Here is a 16,595-nt window from a genome sequence, read left to right on the forward strand (position 1 = left end):
AGAGAGAGAGAGAGAGAAAGAGAAACTGTAGATGTCCTAATGCTTGTGGTTAAAGCTAAGGTGCCACCCACAAGTCAGGTGGGAATGTGAATGTTGTAGAAGCAGCTGGTGAGGAGGAATGATGACCCTAAATACCAAATGTTTCACCCTCCCTCGCTCCCACTCCTGACACCTCAGCATTATATTTCTTCCTAGAAATTGGAGAAAAAGCTGGGTGAAGACAGAGAACTCTAAATTTATTAAACTAAATTTCCAATGCACTGTGAAAGGGATACATAGTATAATGTGAATTAATTTACAGAAAAATACAGTTTTATTTCTTGTATTTTTGAGTCTGTAAGCAGAGATTTGGGGTGATGGGGTCCAGAGGAGTCTTCCGGGACGAGGAGCAGATATCTGAACTGGGATGTAAAGAGTGGAGAGGAATGAGCCAGATGGATTCGGGTATTGGCAGGAGTTATCAAGTGCAAGAGGGAAAGTATACCCTGCGGAAGGAATGGGTTCCCCCAAAGCCCTGAGTACCTGTGAAGTAACAAGGGGGGCTCAACACAAATGTTATCAGTTCAGCATTTGAGGAGATTGTGCATAAAGTGTGAAAGCATAAGCTCATTAGGTGAGATGTCCCCACACAGAGAATAGTAACACAGAGGTAAGCAGGAAGGAACAGCTCACATGATATGAATGAAGTTTTATGTGATTTTCTTGTACTGATGAAAAACTGGGGGTCCCTGCCCTGGCCACCTCTCCATGCGCATGCCATTCCACGATCCTCTTGTTTACTGTGTTCACCAGACTGATGCTGTTTCAGTTCCATAAACATGACAAGCTTCTTGCCCTTTAGACTTACTACTCCTTTTCCACTATGCTTTCCACTTTCTTGATACATTGAACTTGTTTGTGTATTTTGCTCTTGTTTATATATATACATATATGTGTGCCTATTTATATAGATATATAGATCCATGTGTAGATATCTGCGTGGGGGTCTTAGTTGCAGCACGGGGATCTTTGTTGAGTCATGCAAGATCTTTCTAGTGGTGCTTGGGCTCCAAGGGCTTAGTTGCCCCACGGCATGTGGGATCTTATTTCCTTGACCAGGGAATTGAATCCACATTCCCTGCATTCCAAGGTGAGTTCTTATGCAATGGACCATCTTTGTGCTTGGAGAGGAGTAGAGTCCCTCAAAATAGTCACCCTGGAAAGCTGTGTACTTATTTATTGACATTATTCTGTGTAAACCGTTTGGGACTTACCCTTAAAATCTATTTGTGAGGCATATCAGAAAACCCACTTTGTTAGCTCAGACTTCACTTTTGGCCTAAAGTGACAATAATGCTGAAAATGACACCTTACTTGGCTTTGGATAACATTTGTCTGTTTCCAAAAACCAAATTCATCTCTGACTGTTGAGTATCTTCTAAAGAATGAAACATAGACTCTGAAAGTGATTGAAAAGTGAGTCTTAGAACTGTGTTAGGCAAAAGCATTATATCCTTGGGATAAGTGAGTACTCTTCTAATGTGGTTCATTTGAAAGTTTGCATATGCTTAGTAGAAAAGAAACTTTATTGTCTTCAAATCACACGTGGTAGACTCATTAGTGCTGCTGCTGCTGCTGCTAAGTCGCTTCAGTCGTGTCCGACTCTGTGCGACCCCATAGACAGCAGCCCACCAGGCTTCCCCGTCCCTGGGATTCTCCAGCCAAGAACACAGGAGTGGGTTGCCATTTCCTAGTGAGATGACTTAAAAAGACCTATTTTTACTCAAACTTACAGTAAGTAAAACCAAAGTACTTGCCCTCGACTTACACACACACACACACACACACACACACAAAAGCAGCTTTAATTGAATCTCTCAGATTCTAATTGAATCTCTCAGATTATCGTATGTAATCTGCTTTCACTATGAAACAAATACGTGTAATTATTTTTTAGCCACTTGGTCATTGTAGACAAATAAAGATAAGAGAAGACTGTGGGAATAACTACAACGTGAGGGAAAAACATTTTGAATACCGTGGAGGCTATTTCAGCTTCCACTCATGTCACTTTCTACTGACAGATAAAAAAGAAATAAAAGTAGAGTGATCTTGAAAAAATTAAACAGTATAATTTTGCTGATAACTGGGTAACTACAAATGTTAATAATAGGAATAAATCAATGTAAACAAAAGACATTTTCATATTTTATCAGCTTTATTAGGTAATAGAAACAATAGAAAATCAAAACAATGGTACAGCAAATTATGCAAAAAGAATATTCATCAAGCAACATTACTGAAACAAAGTGAACACGCTTTAATTTTTTCAGATTTATTTCAGTATCTGAGGCATGAACTGTTAGCAGAACTTTTCAGCACAATTTCATCTCCTGTATGGTTCATATTCCCCTAAATTTGACAATAATACCTTACACATTGTGGACTCAGTGGAAACAAATGAATGAGAGGCTATGGTCTAAGCTCTTGAGCTAAAATGAAATACATCTCCAGAAAAATACTCCAGGGCGGGAGGACATTTGTATCTAAGGTCATCTAGTTATCAATTTATGTGAAGCCTCGAAATTAACAGTTCTTTTAATTTCAGTTCTAGCAAGTATCTAATTGAACCTGAGCAGCTCACTGATTCTACAACTTTCACTGGCAGCAAATGCCATATACCAACTAGACTCATAGATACACATACATTTCTTTTTCCCTTTTAAAAATTATCTACGTGTTAACTTTGTCAATCTCTAAACTTTTATTATTTGGGTAAGTAATCAATATTACTTGTGGAAATAATCTCTCATGAGATCTATTTAGAGATTCTTATTGTACTCTGACTCTTCTCCCTGTTTCAGAGAGCTAAGTATCAGTGGACTGAATTTTCATTAAATCTCTCAAAGAACTATTTCAACCCACTAGCTTACTTCATCATCTGTTAACCATATGACTGGGCAGGAGGGGAGGGGTGGGGTGGGGGGGGTGGGGGGTAGGGGAGGAGGGGAGGGGCGGTGGGTGGGGGTGGGGGAGGAGTCTATGAAGAGAGTGCATGTGGATAGCTTGATAAAATGTAACAAACGATGTAGATTCATTTTGTCTTTCTTTATGTCAGTGGAGATTATCTTTTTTTTTTTTTTCCCATCTAGCTTCCCTGGTGGCTCAGACAGTAAAGAACCTGCCTGCAACACAGGAGACCTGAGTTCAATTCCTGGGTTGAGAAGATCCCCTGGAGGAGGGCATGGCAACCCACTGCAGTATTCTTGCCTGGAGAATTCCCATGGACAGATGAGTCTGGTGGGTTACAGTCCATGGGGTCCAAAGATTTGGGCACAACTGAGTGACTAAACACAACAACAGTCTATCTACCTACCTACCTACCTATCTCCTTATAGTTTTTTCTGTATATGGGCATAGTCAAGTGGCCATCTTTGAGGTGTATAAAGAACATTCATGTGGGATACAGGTGATCCCAGTTTTAATTTCTGGTCAATCACCAAATTGTTATAGTCCAGAAAATAATTCATTTAACTTCTTTGGGTGTTAGCTTCTTTACTGGTTAAATTTGTATTAACTCCTTGGTGGATTATTTGTTACCAAAAGTCCTATAAAGGATATAAGCATACATTGATTATTATTACTACTTCTGTGTTTAAGATTCCTTGAATAAAAATTCAGATCATAAATTCCATTGAATATAACTTTCAGTAAAATATTTTCAGAATACAGGTTATAGGTCCTTCATAGGTCTAAACACAATGACTGTATTCAGTATGGCATTATAAGCACTTTCCCCTAGTACTTTACTCATATAACTAAATGAAAACATTAGATATCTTCAATAAACAAAAATACAAAGATAAATTTTACCATTGTTACAATTCTTTAAAATAAGTTTAAAATTTTGATGCACTTGAATCTGAAAGGCTTTCATGGAACTAATCAAACAACCTTCTAAGAAAGGATTTCTTGGCAGGAGTAATTATTTTCCCAGAACCCTTTTTATGGAGGGATCTCAGTGGAGGCTTTTTTAATGATTGAACTCTTTTGGGAGTTTGCAGTGCTCTTGCTATCTCCACATGCTCATTACAGTAATATTTATTGCTTCCTTCTGATAAATGGATGAGTGTGCGTTCTGCCAGATCCATACACTGGGCATGGACCCAATGTCCATCTCCATGAGAGCAATAGATCATGGCAGGCTTGTTGAGCTCAGTTGAATAAAATGGTACCCACGTATTGATATCCACATCACAAGTAGGGCAGCATGTAATCCAATAGCCTGTCTCAGACTCATCTTCCTCATCATCTTCATTGTAGGTGTCAAATTCATCATCACCATCGAAACTGTTTGCTTCTGCGCTGAAGCAAAATTCTTCTGAGTCTTCAAAGGGAGTGGAGTCCCCTGGGTCTTCTGTTGATGTCTGATTACTTGTCAAAGTTATCTGATCTTCGTTCACATCGTCTTCAGCACATTTCAACGTATAGAAGTAAAATGCTTCTGAAACAGCCTGTTTATTGTCTCCTGGTATGCCGAGGAAAACAGTTCCATTTCCCATGTTGCTTCCAAACCATATTTTGCTGTGCTTAATATCTGGGGTCCAATCTGGGGTTTCCATCTCAAGAATGTCTATCTTGTTATCCTTGAAAGAGATGATGTTACAGACCATTCTTTTTTGATTTTCAAGCTGATAGCCACCAACAATAACAAATTCATCATTGCTTATTTGAGTCAGGATTGCACTGGAGACAGAGATTCCTCCTGGCAAGACTGTGCACTCCACAGCTGGGCTACCCAGGGGGAGATCAACCCTTATTCTGTACAGATTGGCAGGGCGGATGTTATTGGCAAGTGAATGGCCTCCTAAAATATAAACGGTATCATTTCTGGCAATGGAGACATGAAAAGATAGTCCATCTTGAAGTTCTGGAAGAATGTATGACGTAGAGCACCCAAATTCAAAATCCACCAAGAAGACATGGGGCAGGCAGTCAGCTACACTGTTCCATTTCTCTGTGGTTCTTTGGGCAGAAGGTATGTATGACCGTCCTCCAAAGAGAACACCCATACTTTTCCCCCGACTATACACCACATCAATGGAATGACCATATCTGCCTTCAGGAATGTCTCCTACCAAGTCCTTCTCTGTGCAGCGAAAGGTAACTTTTTTGTTGTTCTTGGAAACAACAGACATCACATAAATCTTATCTGAAAGCTCATTGTTTGGTGTTTTTCCTCCATGGATGATGTACTGATGCTTTTCAGACTCCAAGTTGCCGCTGAATGTGCAAGTGGCCGGGTATCGAAGAGGAGGAAGGTAGCAGGAATCCTTAGAGAAAACTGCAGGCTTCAGTTTGAGATGATTATGCTTTACCTCAAAATGGAAAACTCCAGTGGGGCAAGACCTCTTGGGCCAGCCTTTTTGGCCAAAGAAGAAAACTTGCCCATCAAAATTCATTAACGAGAAGCCTGGTTGAATTAAGGCTATGCTATTTCCGACTGTTACCATCTGTAGTGACATATTCTCTGACGGTGGATAGATATTTTATCTGAAAGAATTAAAAAAAAAAAAAACAACTTTCTTTACTTACTACATCTCTTCATATAAAATCACTATGTGTAGATTCCCTCACATGCAAAAAGCATGTTAAAAATAAAGAGTTGTCCCATAAGTTTGCAGTGGAATACCAAAAACTCAGGCGGCTAGACAAGCAAAGAGACACAGAACCTTTTTGCTTAAAACAATCGTAGCAGCTGGGAGCTGTTTTAGACATGGACTACCGTCCCTTAGATTTCTGGGAATTGTAGTCATTTTCCCTTAAAAATTCACCACTTGTCAGCAGAAAGAACTACATTTCCCAAGAATCCGTTCTCTGTGGGACGTGTGGCTCCAATAGTTGCTTCTCCAGGAGACAAGTCTCGCTGAGTAAAGACTCCCAAAATGCGAAGTGACTAGCTGGCAGCCAAGACAGAAAACTAGGGAATGGGAGGTGAGAATGGCTGATGCACACCTAACATCCGGGTTATGGGAAAGTTGCGTACCAGGAGGGGCGTCAGGCTTCCCCCCTCGGGTGTTGTTGGAGCCTCTCCCGGGGACTCATTAACAGATGACCGGGTAGGAAGCACAGCTGCTTCTGGCCAGAGTGGGGTTGCCTGGAAACCGCCGCTTGAAGAGATTCCTGCCCGAGGTGTCCTCACGGACTCCTGCCGGGACGGTTTGGAGCTTGGACTCAAAATTGCACACTTGGGCATCTTTAGGTTGCTGGGGCGGGAGTTTGAAGGGGGCACCAAGAGTACAAAGCTGTGACTGTTTTGCAGAACCAAAAGATTAATCTCTGAATACTCAGCGTGCTGGGGAGAATTTACCTGATAGTGATTTTTACCATTCCTGTATATAGTCATGGAAATATGGTAATTAGACTTTACCGAATACCTCTCCAAAGGCTGTTTGTTTTCTCAGCTGCTCTGGCTTCGGTTTTAGAGTTCTTTTAGGGAAGCAGAGAAGTTTTCCAACACCTCTTCTCTCCCCTGTCTCTTCCCATCCCTCCCTTCCTCCCTCTTTGGATAAGAAAATGAGAGTTAGTGGCCATTATTTCAGATCCCTTTCCTGTTCCAGAACCATGAAGTAATTCTTTAGTAATTCTGTTGTAAGCAAGCGTTAAGAAAAGAGGTACCAGAATTATACAGAAGGTAATATTTGCATGATTTTTAAAAAGAGATGTTTATCAGATGAAGTAAGCTTGATTAATTAAAAAAATTATTACCTACCTTGAAGAAATATCAGGAGCCTTTATGTGAAATACACTCCCTGTTTGCAAACTAAATTCCTAAATTAAAGGAAACAAAAAAAGCACAGATTCCTTGACTTCGAAGAATAAACTGTTAATGTTTCAAAAACAGTGGCTAAGAGGATGGACTCTGAAAGTTGACTCCCTGGATTCAAATCCTGGCTCTGTCACTTCCTATGTTACCTTGGGCAAGTACTTTAACCTGTGTCTAGTTTCCTCATCTGTAAAATGGTTGATGTAAGTTGTGACTAGTAAGTTAATACATGCAAAGCACTTAGAACAGGGATTTGTACACTCTAAGTCCTAGTTGTGATGATTATATTTGAACTTATAAAAAGTAAGGTTGTTAATGCACAGTTAGCTGATTAGAAGGGTTTTAAGGTCTGGGAATCTGGTTAGTGGGTGTAGATTGATAATTTTTTAGACTGGTGAGAATTGAATAAACATATGCAACAGTCAGTCCTAAAGAAAATCAGTCCTGAGTATTCATTGGAAGGAATGATGCTGAAGCTGAAGCTCCAGTACTTTGGGCACCTGATGCGAAGAACTGACTCATTGAAAAAGACCCTGATACAGAGAAAGATTGAAGGCAGGAGGAGAAGGGGACAACAGAGGATGAGATGGCTGGATGGCATCACCAACTCGATGGACATGAGTTTGAGAAAGCTCCAGGAGTTGGTGATGGACAGGGAGGCCTGGTGTGCTACAGTCCTTGGGGTCACAAAGAGTCGCACATGACTGAATGACTGAACTGAACTGATGCAACAGAAGGGGCTTCCCAGGTGGCTCAGTGGTATAGAATCTGCCTGGAATTCAGGAGACATGGGTTTGATCCCTGGATTGAGAGGATCATCTGGAGGAGGAAATGGCAACCCACTCCATTATTCTTGCTTGGAGAATCCCGTAGAGGATCCTGGTGGGCCTGTAGTCCACAGGGACACAAAGAGTTGGACACAACAGTGCATGCATAGGACAGAGGTGTTGGTGATGAGCTCAATTTAAGTAACAGGGAATATTTCCTTCTTCTTTTTACCCTTCCACTAACTCCTGATTAAATATGCAGACTCTAAAGTTAGATTGTCTGAGTCCAAATTTGGGCTGAAACACATATTTGCTATTTAACTCTCTTGGCCAAGTTTATTTCCTTTCTTTTCTTATCTGTGAAGTAGGGATAGTATTAGTATCTATTCATTGAGTTATTTTTGAGAGTAAGTGGGATGACACACATAAATCACATAGGACATATGTGATTATATATGCTGGTACATAATAAGTATTGAATAAACATTAGCCTGCCTGCCAATGCAGGAGATGCAGGTTCGATCCCTGGGTCAGGAAGATCCCCTGGAGAAGGAAATGACAACCCACTCTGGCATTCTTGCCTAGAAAATTCCATGTACTGGTCCAGGAGCCTGGAGGGGCTGCAGTCTGCTGCTGCTGCTGCTGGTAAGTCGCGACAGTCATGTCCGACTCTGTGCAACCCCATAGACGGCAGCCCACCAGGCTCCCCCATCTCTGGGATTCTCCAGGCAAGAACTCTGGAGTGGGTTGCCATTTCCTTCTCCAACGCATGAAAGTGAAAAGTGAAAGTGAAGTCGCTCAGTCGTGTCCGACTCTTTGTGACCCCATGGACTGCAGCGCCCCAGGCTCCTCCGTCCATGGGATTTCCCAGGCAAGCGTACTGGAGTGGGGTGCCATTGCCTTCTCTGGGGCTATAGTCTATGGGGTTGCAGAGAGTTGGACAGGACTTAGTGACTGAGCGTAGCACACCACACAGCAAACATTATTTGATGCTATAATTTATTTTATTCTGCCTGCAAAGTTTCCTTGGGCCATTTGAAATCTGTGGTCAGTCTAATGCAGTTTTGGTGGGGCCTTGAAGATCAGATCTAATTAATTGCTAATTATTCTCTTCTAGTTATTTTTAGCTTGGGAGATTCAAAGTGTGATATTTTAATAATCATCTTGTGGGTTATTAAAGCAAATGAGGAACTTGAATGAGAAGGATTATGCCTAAGGTTATGAAGCAAGCCTCTTTCTTCCTCAGACATGGTGGTTTGTAGGTCCAGCAACTTGCCTTGCTTATGAAATAACCTGGGCAAGTGTTTTATTTACTTGTGGCCTATCCAGGTATATGTGAGAGAAGGCATCTGTGCAACTAAGAAAATGCTCTCCATCGGAACTAAAGGGAAATATTGTTGGCACTCAGTTTAGTAAAGGAAAACCAGCAGTGATTACACTCAGCATGATGTGCGCATGATTTTCAGAGTTGCGCACTCTGGGGTTGAGGGAGCACCTGCACCAGCGCCTGCTTATTGTAAACACCAGGGAAGATTGGCCTTCACCCAGTAATGACTGGGCTGGAAAGCTCGCTGTGCAGAGGTAATGGATCCCAGATCCCAAGGGGTGACCATACACCAAGAGTGCTTGCTTTTAAACAGAAAGTTTCACTGTAGCCTATTGGCTTTATTTTAAAGTTCATGGGGATTTTGAATTTTAAATTAATTTTTATTGGAGTATAATTCCTTTTCAACGTTGTGTTAGTTTCTACTGTACAACAAAATGAATCAGCCACACATATACACATATCCCCTCCCTTTTGGACTTCGTTCTCGTTCAGGTCACCACAGTGCCTTAAGTAGAGTTCTCTGTGCTGTACAATGTTTTCTCATTAAAAAACATTACTAACAAAAAATTGATTACAAATAAAGTTCATAGGGATTTTGACTTCTCATAAAGGAAAACATGGTTATTGTAGATCAAACAAACAAACAAGACATCACGAATACTATCTCTTTGTGTAGCTTTTTGGGTCCGCAAAGATTCCTGACCTCGTTTCCCTTTGATGTCCTGCTCCTGGCTCACCCCATAATTACAGGGGCCTAAAAATAGTCATAAAATAGATTACTGTTAAGATGAATTACCTCTTCGTGTAACACAAAGTATTTGTGTTTTTAATTTTTAGGTTACACATTTTAAACCATGGCCGGATGACTTATGTATTTAAAGAATGAACATTAACATTGAAAGTGTTTTCACTTTATTTTGCCATGTAGTTTAGATTTTGTAATTTTGCTTTACTAACTTAAATATGTCTTCACAGGAGTAGACTATGGTATATTTTCCACGGTTTCAATGTGACTCTATTTGTCCCATCTCGGTTTTTAAATGAGTTTTTAAAAGGTGATACTATAACTAAAATAATCTACTGAAGTGGTTCTCTTTAAATAGGCCAGATAAAAACAGGCAGGGTTTGAAAAAGAAGACACTGTTCTTCGATTGAAGGAACTTTCAAAGTCAACACATTAAAGATTCTTTTTAAAAGACAGAAATACGGGACCAATAAATTTATACAAGTTTCTCAACCCCATGCTAACATCCCTCAGCAGGGAGCTTTTCACTTATTCACTATGAAGCTAGGGCATAGTTGAGAATCAAAAGAGGACTAATGGTGTGAGGTCTGGGTTTGTAGTTTCCTGTGTTTGAACTGACTTTTTTTCTCTTCCAAAGAAAGCTACTGTACTCGGAAGCATTAAATCTTACTGATCAGCGTGGCCCACGTTTTCCTGATTGCTCCAAAATAGCAGGTAACCTCATGTAACTGCAGTCTTTTCAGTGTGTGAATTAACCCTATCTTGCACAGTTAATCAGGCTTGAGGCACACATTGACTTTTTTTGCTGCCGGTGGAGCCAGGACTGGGTCTTCCTTCTGACCCTTGTATCAGAGAAGCATTTATGCACTAAGATTAATATGTCAACTCGGATGTCACAGGAATAAAATCCTTGTTGCAGCCTGAGACCAGAAAGCCCCTTTCTCTCCAAATTCTACATCATCCCTTCCCTATCTGGACACCCAGTCCAACTGGAACTAACATACTGCTAAAGGGGCATCTTTCCCTAAAAGTTGACAAGTGTAAGCTCCCAGGTTTTAGCTCCAGTAGAAATGAAGTTATTGGACCTACCTGAAGGCCAGGGGTCTGCTCAGCCCTCTCTCAATCTTTGCCGCTAAACCCGGTATTAAATGTCAGCAAGTGGGGAAGATTCACTGACTGCTGACTCTGACCGTGGCCTGCAGAAGGATGACGGTAAACAGAGCATGTATGTGTGCCTACAGATGTCCCAGTGAACGCAGATCTAACGGGAGTAACTGACTGTGACGTTTTTTTTTCTTTAGATGGTTGAGGGAGATATCCACCAGGGTGTACCCTCAAGATTTAACTGTTTCCTTACTGGTGAGCAATGAAAACCTAATCTACTATTCATCTATAAAGGCAGAAAAAAAAAGCCCTGGTAGAAACCTGATTTATTAAAAACATTTTAGAAAAATGAATATAATTAATATAATTTAAATAAATACTGGGGCTTCCCAGGTGGCTCCGTGGTAAAGAACCCACCTGCCAAGCCAAACAGGAGTCATGGGTTTGATTCCCTAGTTGGGAAGATCCCATGGAAAAGGAAATGGCAACCCACTCCAGTATTCTGGCCTGGGAAATCCCATGGACAAAAGAGCCTAGCGGGCTACAGTCCAAGGGTTCACAAAGAGTCAGACACGACTTAGTGACTTAACAACAACAATGGCAACAAATAAATACTACCATAATTCAAATGGGGAAATTATTTTTCCTAGAACAGAAACCACTAGTACCAGTGTCAGTGATTTTGAGTGGTCTTGTTTTCTTTAATGCAAGGCTCAAGAGGACTTCTGTTTATGGGAGGCCTACCACCAGCTTTATATCGGGCAGCTGCTGTGTAGGATTGTACAATGGGGTGATTAAGAAAATGGGCTTTAGAGTCAAGTGGTCCTGGTTTTCTCTGCCAACTTTGCTGTTTTCCAGGTGGAGTCATCTTAATCCTTAAGCCTCTGTTTCCTCATCTCTGAAATGGGGATAGAAATATCTACCTCAAAAGATTGTTGCAAAAAGATTAAATAAATGTTCTGCCAAGGAAAATATTTCACAGCGGTCTTAAAAGCTGTGATGGTAGCCTCCCCCATTCCTACCCCAAAGTTGCACAGTCAAAGAAGAATAAACCAAAGGGTTCAGAACAGATGTAAAAGCTGGCTTAATTTTTTAAGATAAACTTTATTTTTTAGAGCAGTTTTAGGTTTGCAGCAAAATTGTATGAAAAGTAGAGTTTCCCATATACCTGGTGCCCCTGCTCATTCATAGCCTCTCGTTATCAGTACCTCCCACCAGAGGTACATTTGTTAAAATAGGTGAACCTGCATTGACACATTGTGCTGTGTTTAGTCGCTCAGTTGTGACTGACTATTTGCAACCCCATCGACTGCAGCCCGCCAGGGTCCTTTTTCCATGGGGATTCTCCAGGCAAGTGGAGTGGGTTGCCATGCCCTCCTCCATGGGATCTTCCCAACTCAGGGATCGAACCCAGATCTCCCACATTGCAGGTGGATTCTTTACCCATTGAGCCACCAAGGAAGCCCACACTGACACATTATTATCACTCAAAGTTCAGAGTTTACATCAACATTCACTCTTGGTGTTGTACATTCAGGGGGTTTGGACAAATGTATAATGGCTGCTGCTGCTGCTGCTAAGTTGCTTCAGTCGTGTCCGACTCTGTGTGACCCCATAGATGGCAGCCCATGTATCTATTATTATAGCATCATGCAGAATAATTTCACTGCCCTAAAAGTTCTCTGTTCTCCGCTTACTCATTGCTCCCTTTCCTCAACCCCTGAAACCACTAATATTTTTTACTGTTTCCATACTTTTGCAGATTTCATGATGTCGTATAGTTTTCACATTGGCTTCTTTCACTTAGTAACATGCATTTAAGTTTCCTCCATGTCTTTTTATGACTTGATAGCTCATTTCTTTTTAGCTCTGAATAATATTTCATTGCCTGGATATCCACAGTTCATCTGTTTTCCTATCAAAAGACACCTTGGTTGCTTTCAGATTTTGACAGTTATGAATAAAGCTGCTATAAACATCCATGTGCAGATTTCTGTGTGGATGTAAGTTTCAAGTCCTTTGGGTAAATACCAAGGAGCACTGTTAGTGAATCATATGGTAAGAGTAGGTTTAGTTTTGTAAGAAACCTCCAAACTGTCTTTATGATTTTGTATACCCACTAGCAATGAATGAGCAGAGAAGGCAATGGCACCCCACTCCAGTACTCTTGCCTGGAAAACCCCATGGACAGAGGAGCCTGGTAGCCTGCAGTCCATGGGGTCGCTGAGAGTCGGACATGACTGAGCAACTTCACTTTCACTTTTCACTTTCATGCATTGGGGAAGGAAATGGCAACCCACTCCAGTATTCTTGCCTGGAGAATCCCGGGGACAGAGGAGCCTAGTGGGCTGCTGTCTGTGGGGTCGCACAGAGTCGGACATGACTGAAGTGACTTAGCAGTAGTAGCAGCAGCAATGAATGAGAGTTCATGTTGCTTACATCCTCACCAGCAGTTGGTGTTGTCAGCATTCTGGATCTTGGCCATGCTGATAGGTGTGTAGTATCTCATTGTTTTAATTTTGCACTTCCCTAATGACATGATGTGAACATCTCTTCATTTGCTTGTAATCTGTACATCTTCTTTAGTGAGGTGTCTACTAAGGTGTTTGGCCTATTTTTTAATCAGGTTATTTGTCTTCTCACTGTTGTGTCTTAAGAGTTCTTTGTATATTTTGGATAACAGTTCTTTATCAGATGTGTTCTTTGCAAGTATTTTCTCCCATCATATGGCTTTTCTTTTCATTCTCCTGTCTGTGTTTTTGGTGGGCATAAGTCTTTAATTTTGGTGAAGTTCAGCTTATCAATTATATTTTTCATGGATCATGCCTTTAGTGTTGTATCTAAAAACCCATTGCCATACCCAAGGTCATCTAGGTTTTTTTCTGATATAAAACTTCTAGGAGTTTCATAATTTTGTGGTTTATTCTTTGTTCAGTGATCCACTTTATTCATAAGCCTAGACTCCTGTTTTTGCTTGTGGATGTCCAGTTGTTCCAGAACCCTTTGTTGAAAAGACTCTTTTTTTCTCTATTGTGTTGCCCTTGCTCCTCTGTCAAAGATCAGTTAGCTCTACTTATGTGGATCTATCCTGAGTTCTCTGTTCGGTTCCATTGATCTATTTGTATATTCTTTCACCGGTACCACACTCCCTTGATTACTGTAGCTGACTTAATTTTAAAACAATTCATTAAAAACAGTTACCTCAAGAAAAATATATACCACTTATTTAAGCCCATTTCCTAACCATAAAATTTTTTATTTATTTGTGTTCTAATTTTTATCCAGGTGTACCTACATTAATAATTATGATAAGAATGTATTTAAATTGTGTATTATCTTTTTGATGTAATGTTATTTCATATATACTATGAAATGTATATTTCCACCTTTATAATTTTTCATACTTGCCTGAAATTCCATTAGGTAAATATAATGCAGTCTATCAGACCGTTCAGTGTTGTTGGTCATTCAGTCAGGTTCTGTGTGGCTTAGATGATAGAATGTAGTGATTAGAATAGATTTGGATTTGAGTCCGAGTTCTGCCACTTACTAGCTGAAGGGCCTTTTTGAGCTTCAGTCCTTATCTCTAAAACAAGGGTGATACCTGCCTTATTGGGAGGATGGATGGATATGAAGTGTCTGTTATAGAGAGTGTACTCAATAAATCTGTCTAATATGATGGTGCCATACATTTATTTGTAAAAGTGAAGATGTTCATTTTTTGAAAAACTTTAGGATGCATTTTCAGGATTGACTTTTTAAAAACCGAGCAAGTAGCTCAGTTGTTTGGCTGATTTTCATCATTTGAAATGTTGGTCCATTCTTTAAAAAAGTGTCATCATCTCTTCTGGTTACTCCCACAGTGATTTTTTTATCTCTGTCTGCAAAAGAGCATTGGGTTATTTCCCTAACCTATTCATGGTGTCGTATAATGATTATGGCACTTGAAATTCCAGCATCAGTGACAGCGGTCATCTAATTGACATAGTGGATATCTCCACAATAAATATAAAATAATAAATGCAACACAGAAACAAGGGGTGAGTTTAGGTAAGTGCTTTAGCCTTTACATTCTGCTAACACCAGAAAACAGGCAGTTGGTTGCTGAGTGGGTTCGTTGTCCCCAGCCTATCAACATCCTAGCACAGAAGCTAAATGTGAAGTCATGAACGATATTTATCCAGCATCCACTGTGTACCTCCACTGTGGAAGATTAGGAAAAAAAATATCACAGACACAGGTTTTGCCTTAAGGAGCTTGCATGATAGTAGGAAGTAGTCACCCTTAAAAATTCACCAAGAAATCACAATTATAGGGGCAGAGTCAAATTCATACTGAGATATGTGTATTTCTTCTACCTTAAATCCAAAGACAGCGGGCAATTAAAGAATACAAGTCAGTGTCATTACAGAGTAAAATAATCTTTATTCCACAGAGGAGATAAAAGATTTAGTAATGGGGTATTCTGTCATAGTAACTGAATAAAAAGGAAACATAGTTGGAGAAAAATAGAACGTCAGAGATGGAAGACAACTTCAAATCCTGTCCCTTTATATCTACATTCACATTACTTAAGGCTAGAAAAGTTAAATAACTTGAAAGGGTAACACAGCTACAGGAGCGTGTGTACATGGTGAGCTGAGGCGGGCAGAGGAGGAGCACAGTCTTGTGAACTCTTGACAGTGTTTCCCAAGAAATGTAGTGACCTGTCAAGCATTTCCATCCCCTTTTATAAATGAAGAAACAACTTAAATGACATTGCCCAACGGGTTAGCAAGTGTTTGAAATAAGGTCGATGGCAGCTTTTCACAGCATTCAAACAGGCATAGACAATTTTTACTTTTTCAAATAAGTGGCTGATTTTTTTTCAGGAAATAATATAAATAGTATGGGAAAGGGAGATGTCTGACTTGTTGAATGAATCCCACGATAGAAGCCACAACTGAAACTAGCAAGGAGGAGAAAAGAGGAAGGAAAGGGAAACGTAGACGGAAGCAATCTACAGTTAGTATGATGGATTATCAAGAGAAGAACATGACAAGTGAGTTGTCATTTTTTATTTAAAGTGATGAATTAAATGCAGCCACCTGACCAGAACATTCTCTGATTTTTGAGGAGGATTCCTAATTGTAGAATAAAATGGAGCAACATTTGAGAGGTGATTTACAGTGTTGTTTCAGAAAGAAAATGCACTTAAAATTTTTATTCTTAGAGAAGGAGGGAATATGTGTTTCTTAATTTCTGCCTTTGTGTATAGAAACCATGCTGGCAAAAAGAAATTGGTTTTTACGTAGGTGTGTGTGTGTGTGTTATGTTGTGTACACAAAGCAAAATTGCAAATAAAATGCTGAGGGAAATTGGAAGTTAGGGAATCACTGTGTTACTCCTTAAGGCCCATTTGTTATTCTACGGTCATAGGAATTTAGAATCAAAAATAGCTGAGAAATACAGCTTTAAAATCTTATTTCTTTTTAAGAGAATGTCAAATGAAAAGGTCGATATTATTTGCACCATCTGGCATTTTGAAACACTTTGTGAAATGAATTCCTAAAAACAGAGTTGATTTAGTCTGGTGGGTCTACACCTGCTCCTAACTAGCTGTGCAGGTGTTGCTTTAAAGCAGGCTTTCTGGTTTTGTGGAAGTGGTGTGTGCTGTGCACATGGCCCACAGGCTGGGAAGCCAGACAAAGAGATGACTTTAATTGAGAGTGGATGCTTTTGTGCCACAGTTGTCATGCAATACAGATAAAATGAGCAAAAATGGGACATCGTGTCCCATGGGAAGGCGGCATTACAATTGAGCTAATAACTCTTTTATGATTGAAACCTTATTGCGTGATTATAGAG

The 16,595-nt window shown here is 40.2% G+C and overlaps 2 protein-coding genes across 7 annotated transcripts in view; one reads left to right on the top strand and one right to left on the bottom strand.

The window, feature by feature from the left end:
- Positions 1-2,992: 2,992 nt before the first annotated feature.
- RAG2 (recombination activating 2) lies at positions 2,993-5,839 on the bottom strand. The gene has a single exon (XM_061381164.1). The coding sequence runs from the start codon at positions 5,502-5,504 to the stop codon at positions 3,921-3,923; it is 1,584 nt and encodes a 527-aa protein (XP_061237148.1). The 5' UTR covers positions 5,505-5,839; the 3' UTR covers positions 2,993-3,920.
- Positions 5,840-5,853: 14 nt separating this feature from the next.
- The window catches only part of IFTAP (intraflagellar transport associated protein), a 66,550-nt gene continuing 55,808 nt past the window's right edge, over positions 5,854-16,595 (top strand). The window contains exons 1-3 of one of the 6 annotated variants that reach the window (XM_061381167.1): positions 5,854-5,973; positions 10,282-10,358; positions 10,946-11,003. The gene's annotated coding sequence lies outside the window, so the exon portion shown is untranslated. The remainder of the gene's footprint in view (positions 5,974-10,281; positions 10,359-10,945; positions 11,004-16,595) is intronic. The other 5 variants (XM_061381166.1, XM_061381171.1, XM_061381168.1 and 2 more) reach the window with 5 other exon arrangements.

The sequence above is a fragment of the Bos javanicus genome, chromosome 15 (genome assembly GCF_032452875.1).
Source record: "Bos javanicus breed banteng chromosome 15, ARS-OSU_banteng_1.0, whole genome shotgun sequence".
NCBI lineage: Eukaryota > Metazoa > Chordata > Mammalia > Artiodactyla > Bovidae > Bos > Bos javanicus.

Excerpts from the sequence above, each read along its gene's own strand:
- RAG2 (XM_061381164.1), bottom strand. The coding sequence starts at position 5,504 with ATGTCACTACAGATGGTAACAGTCGGAAATAGCATAGCCTTAATTCAA.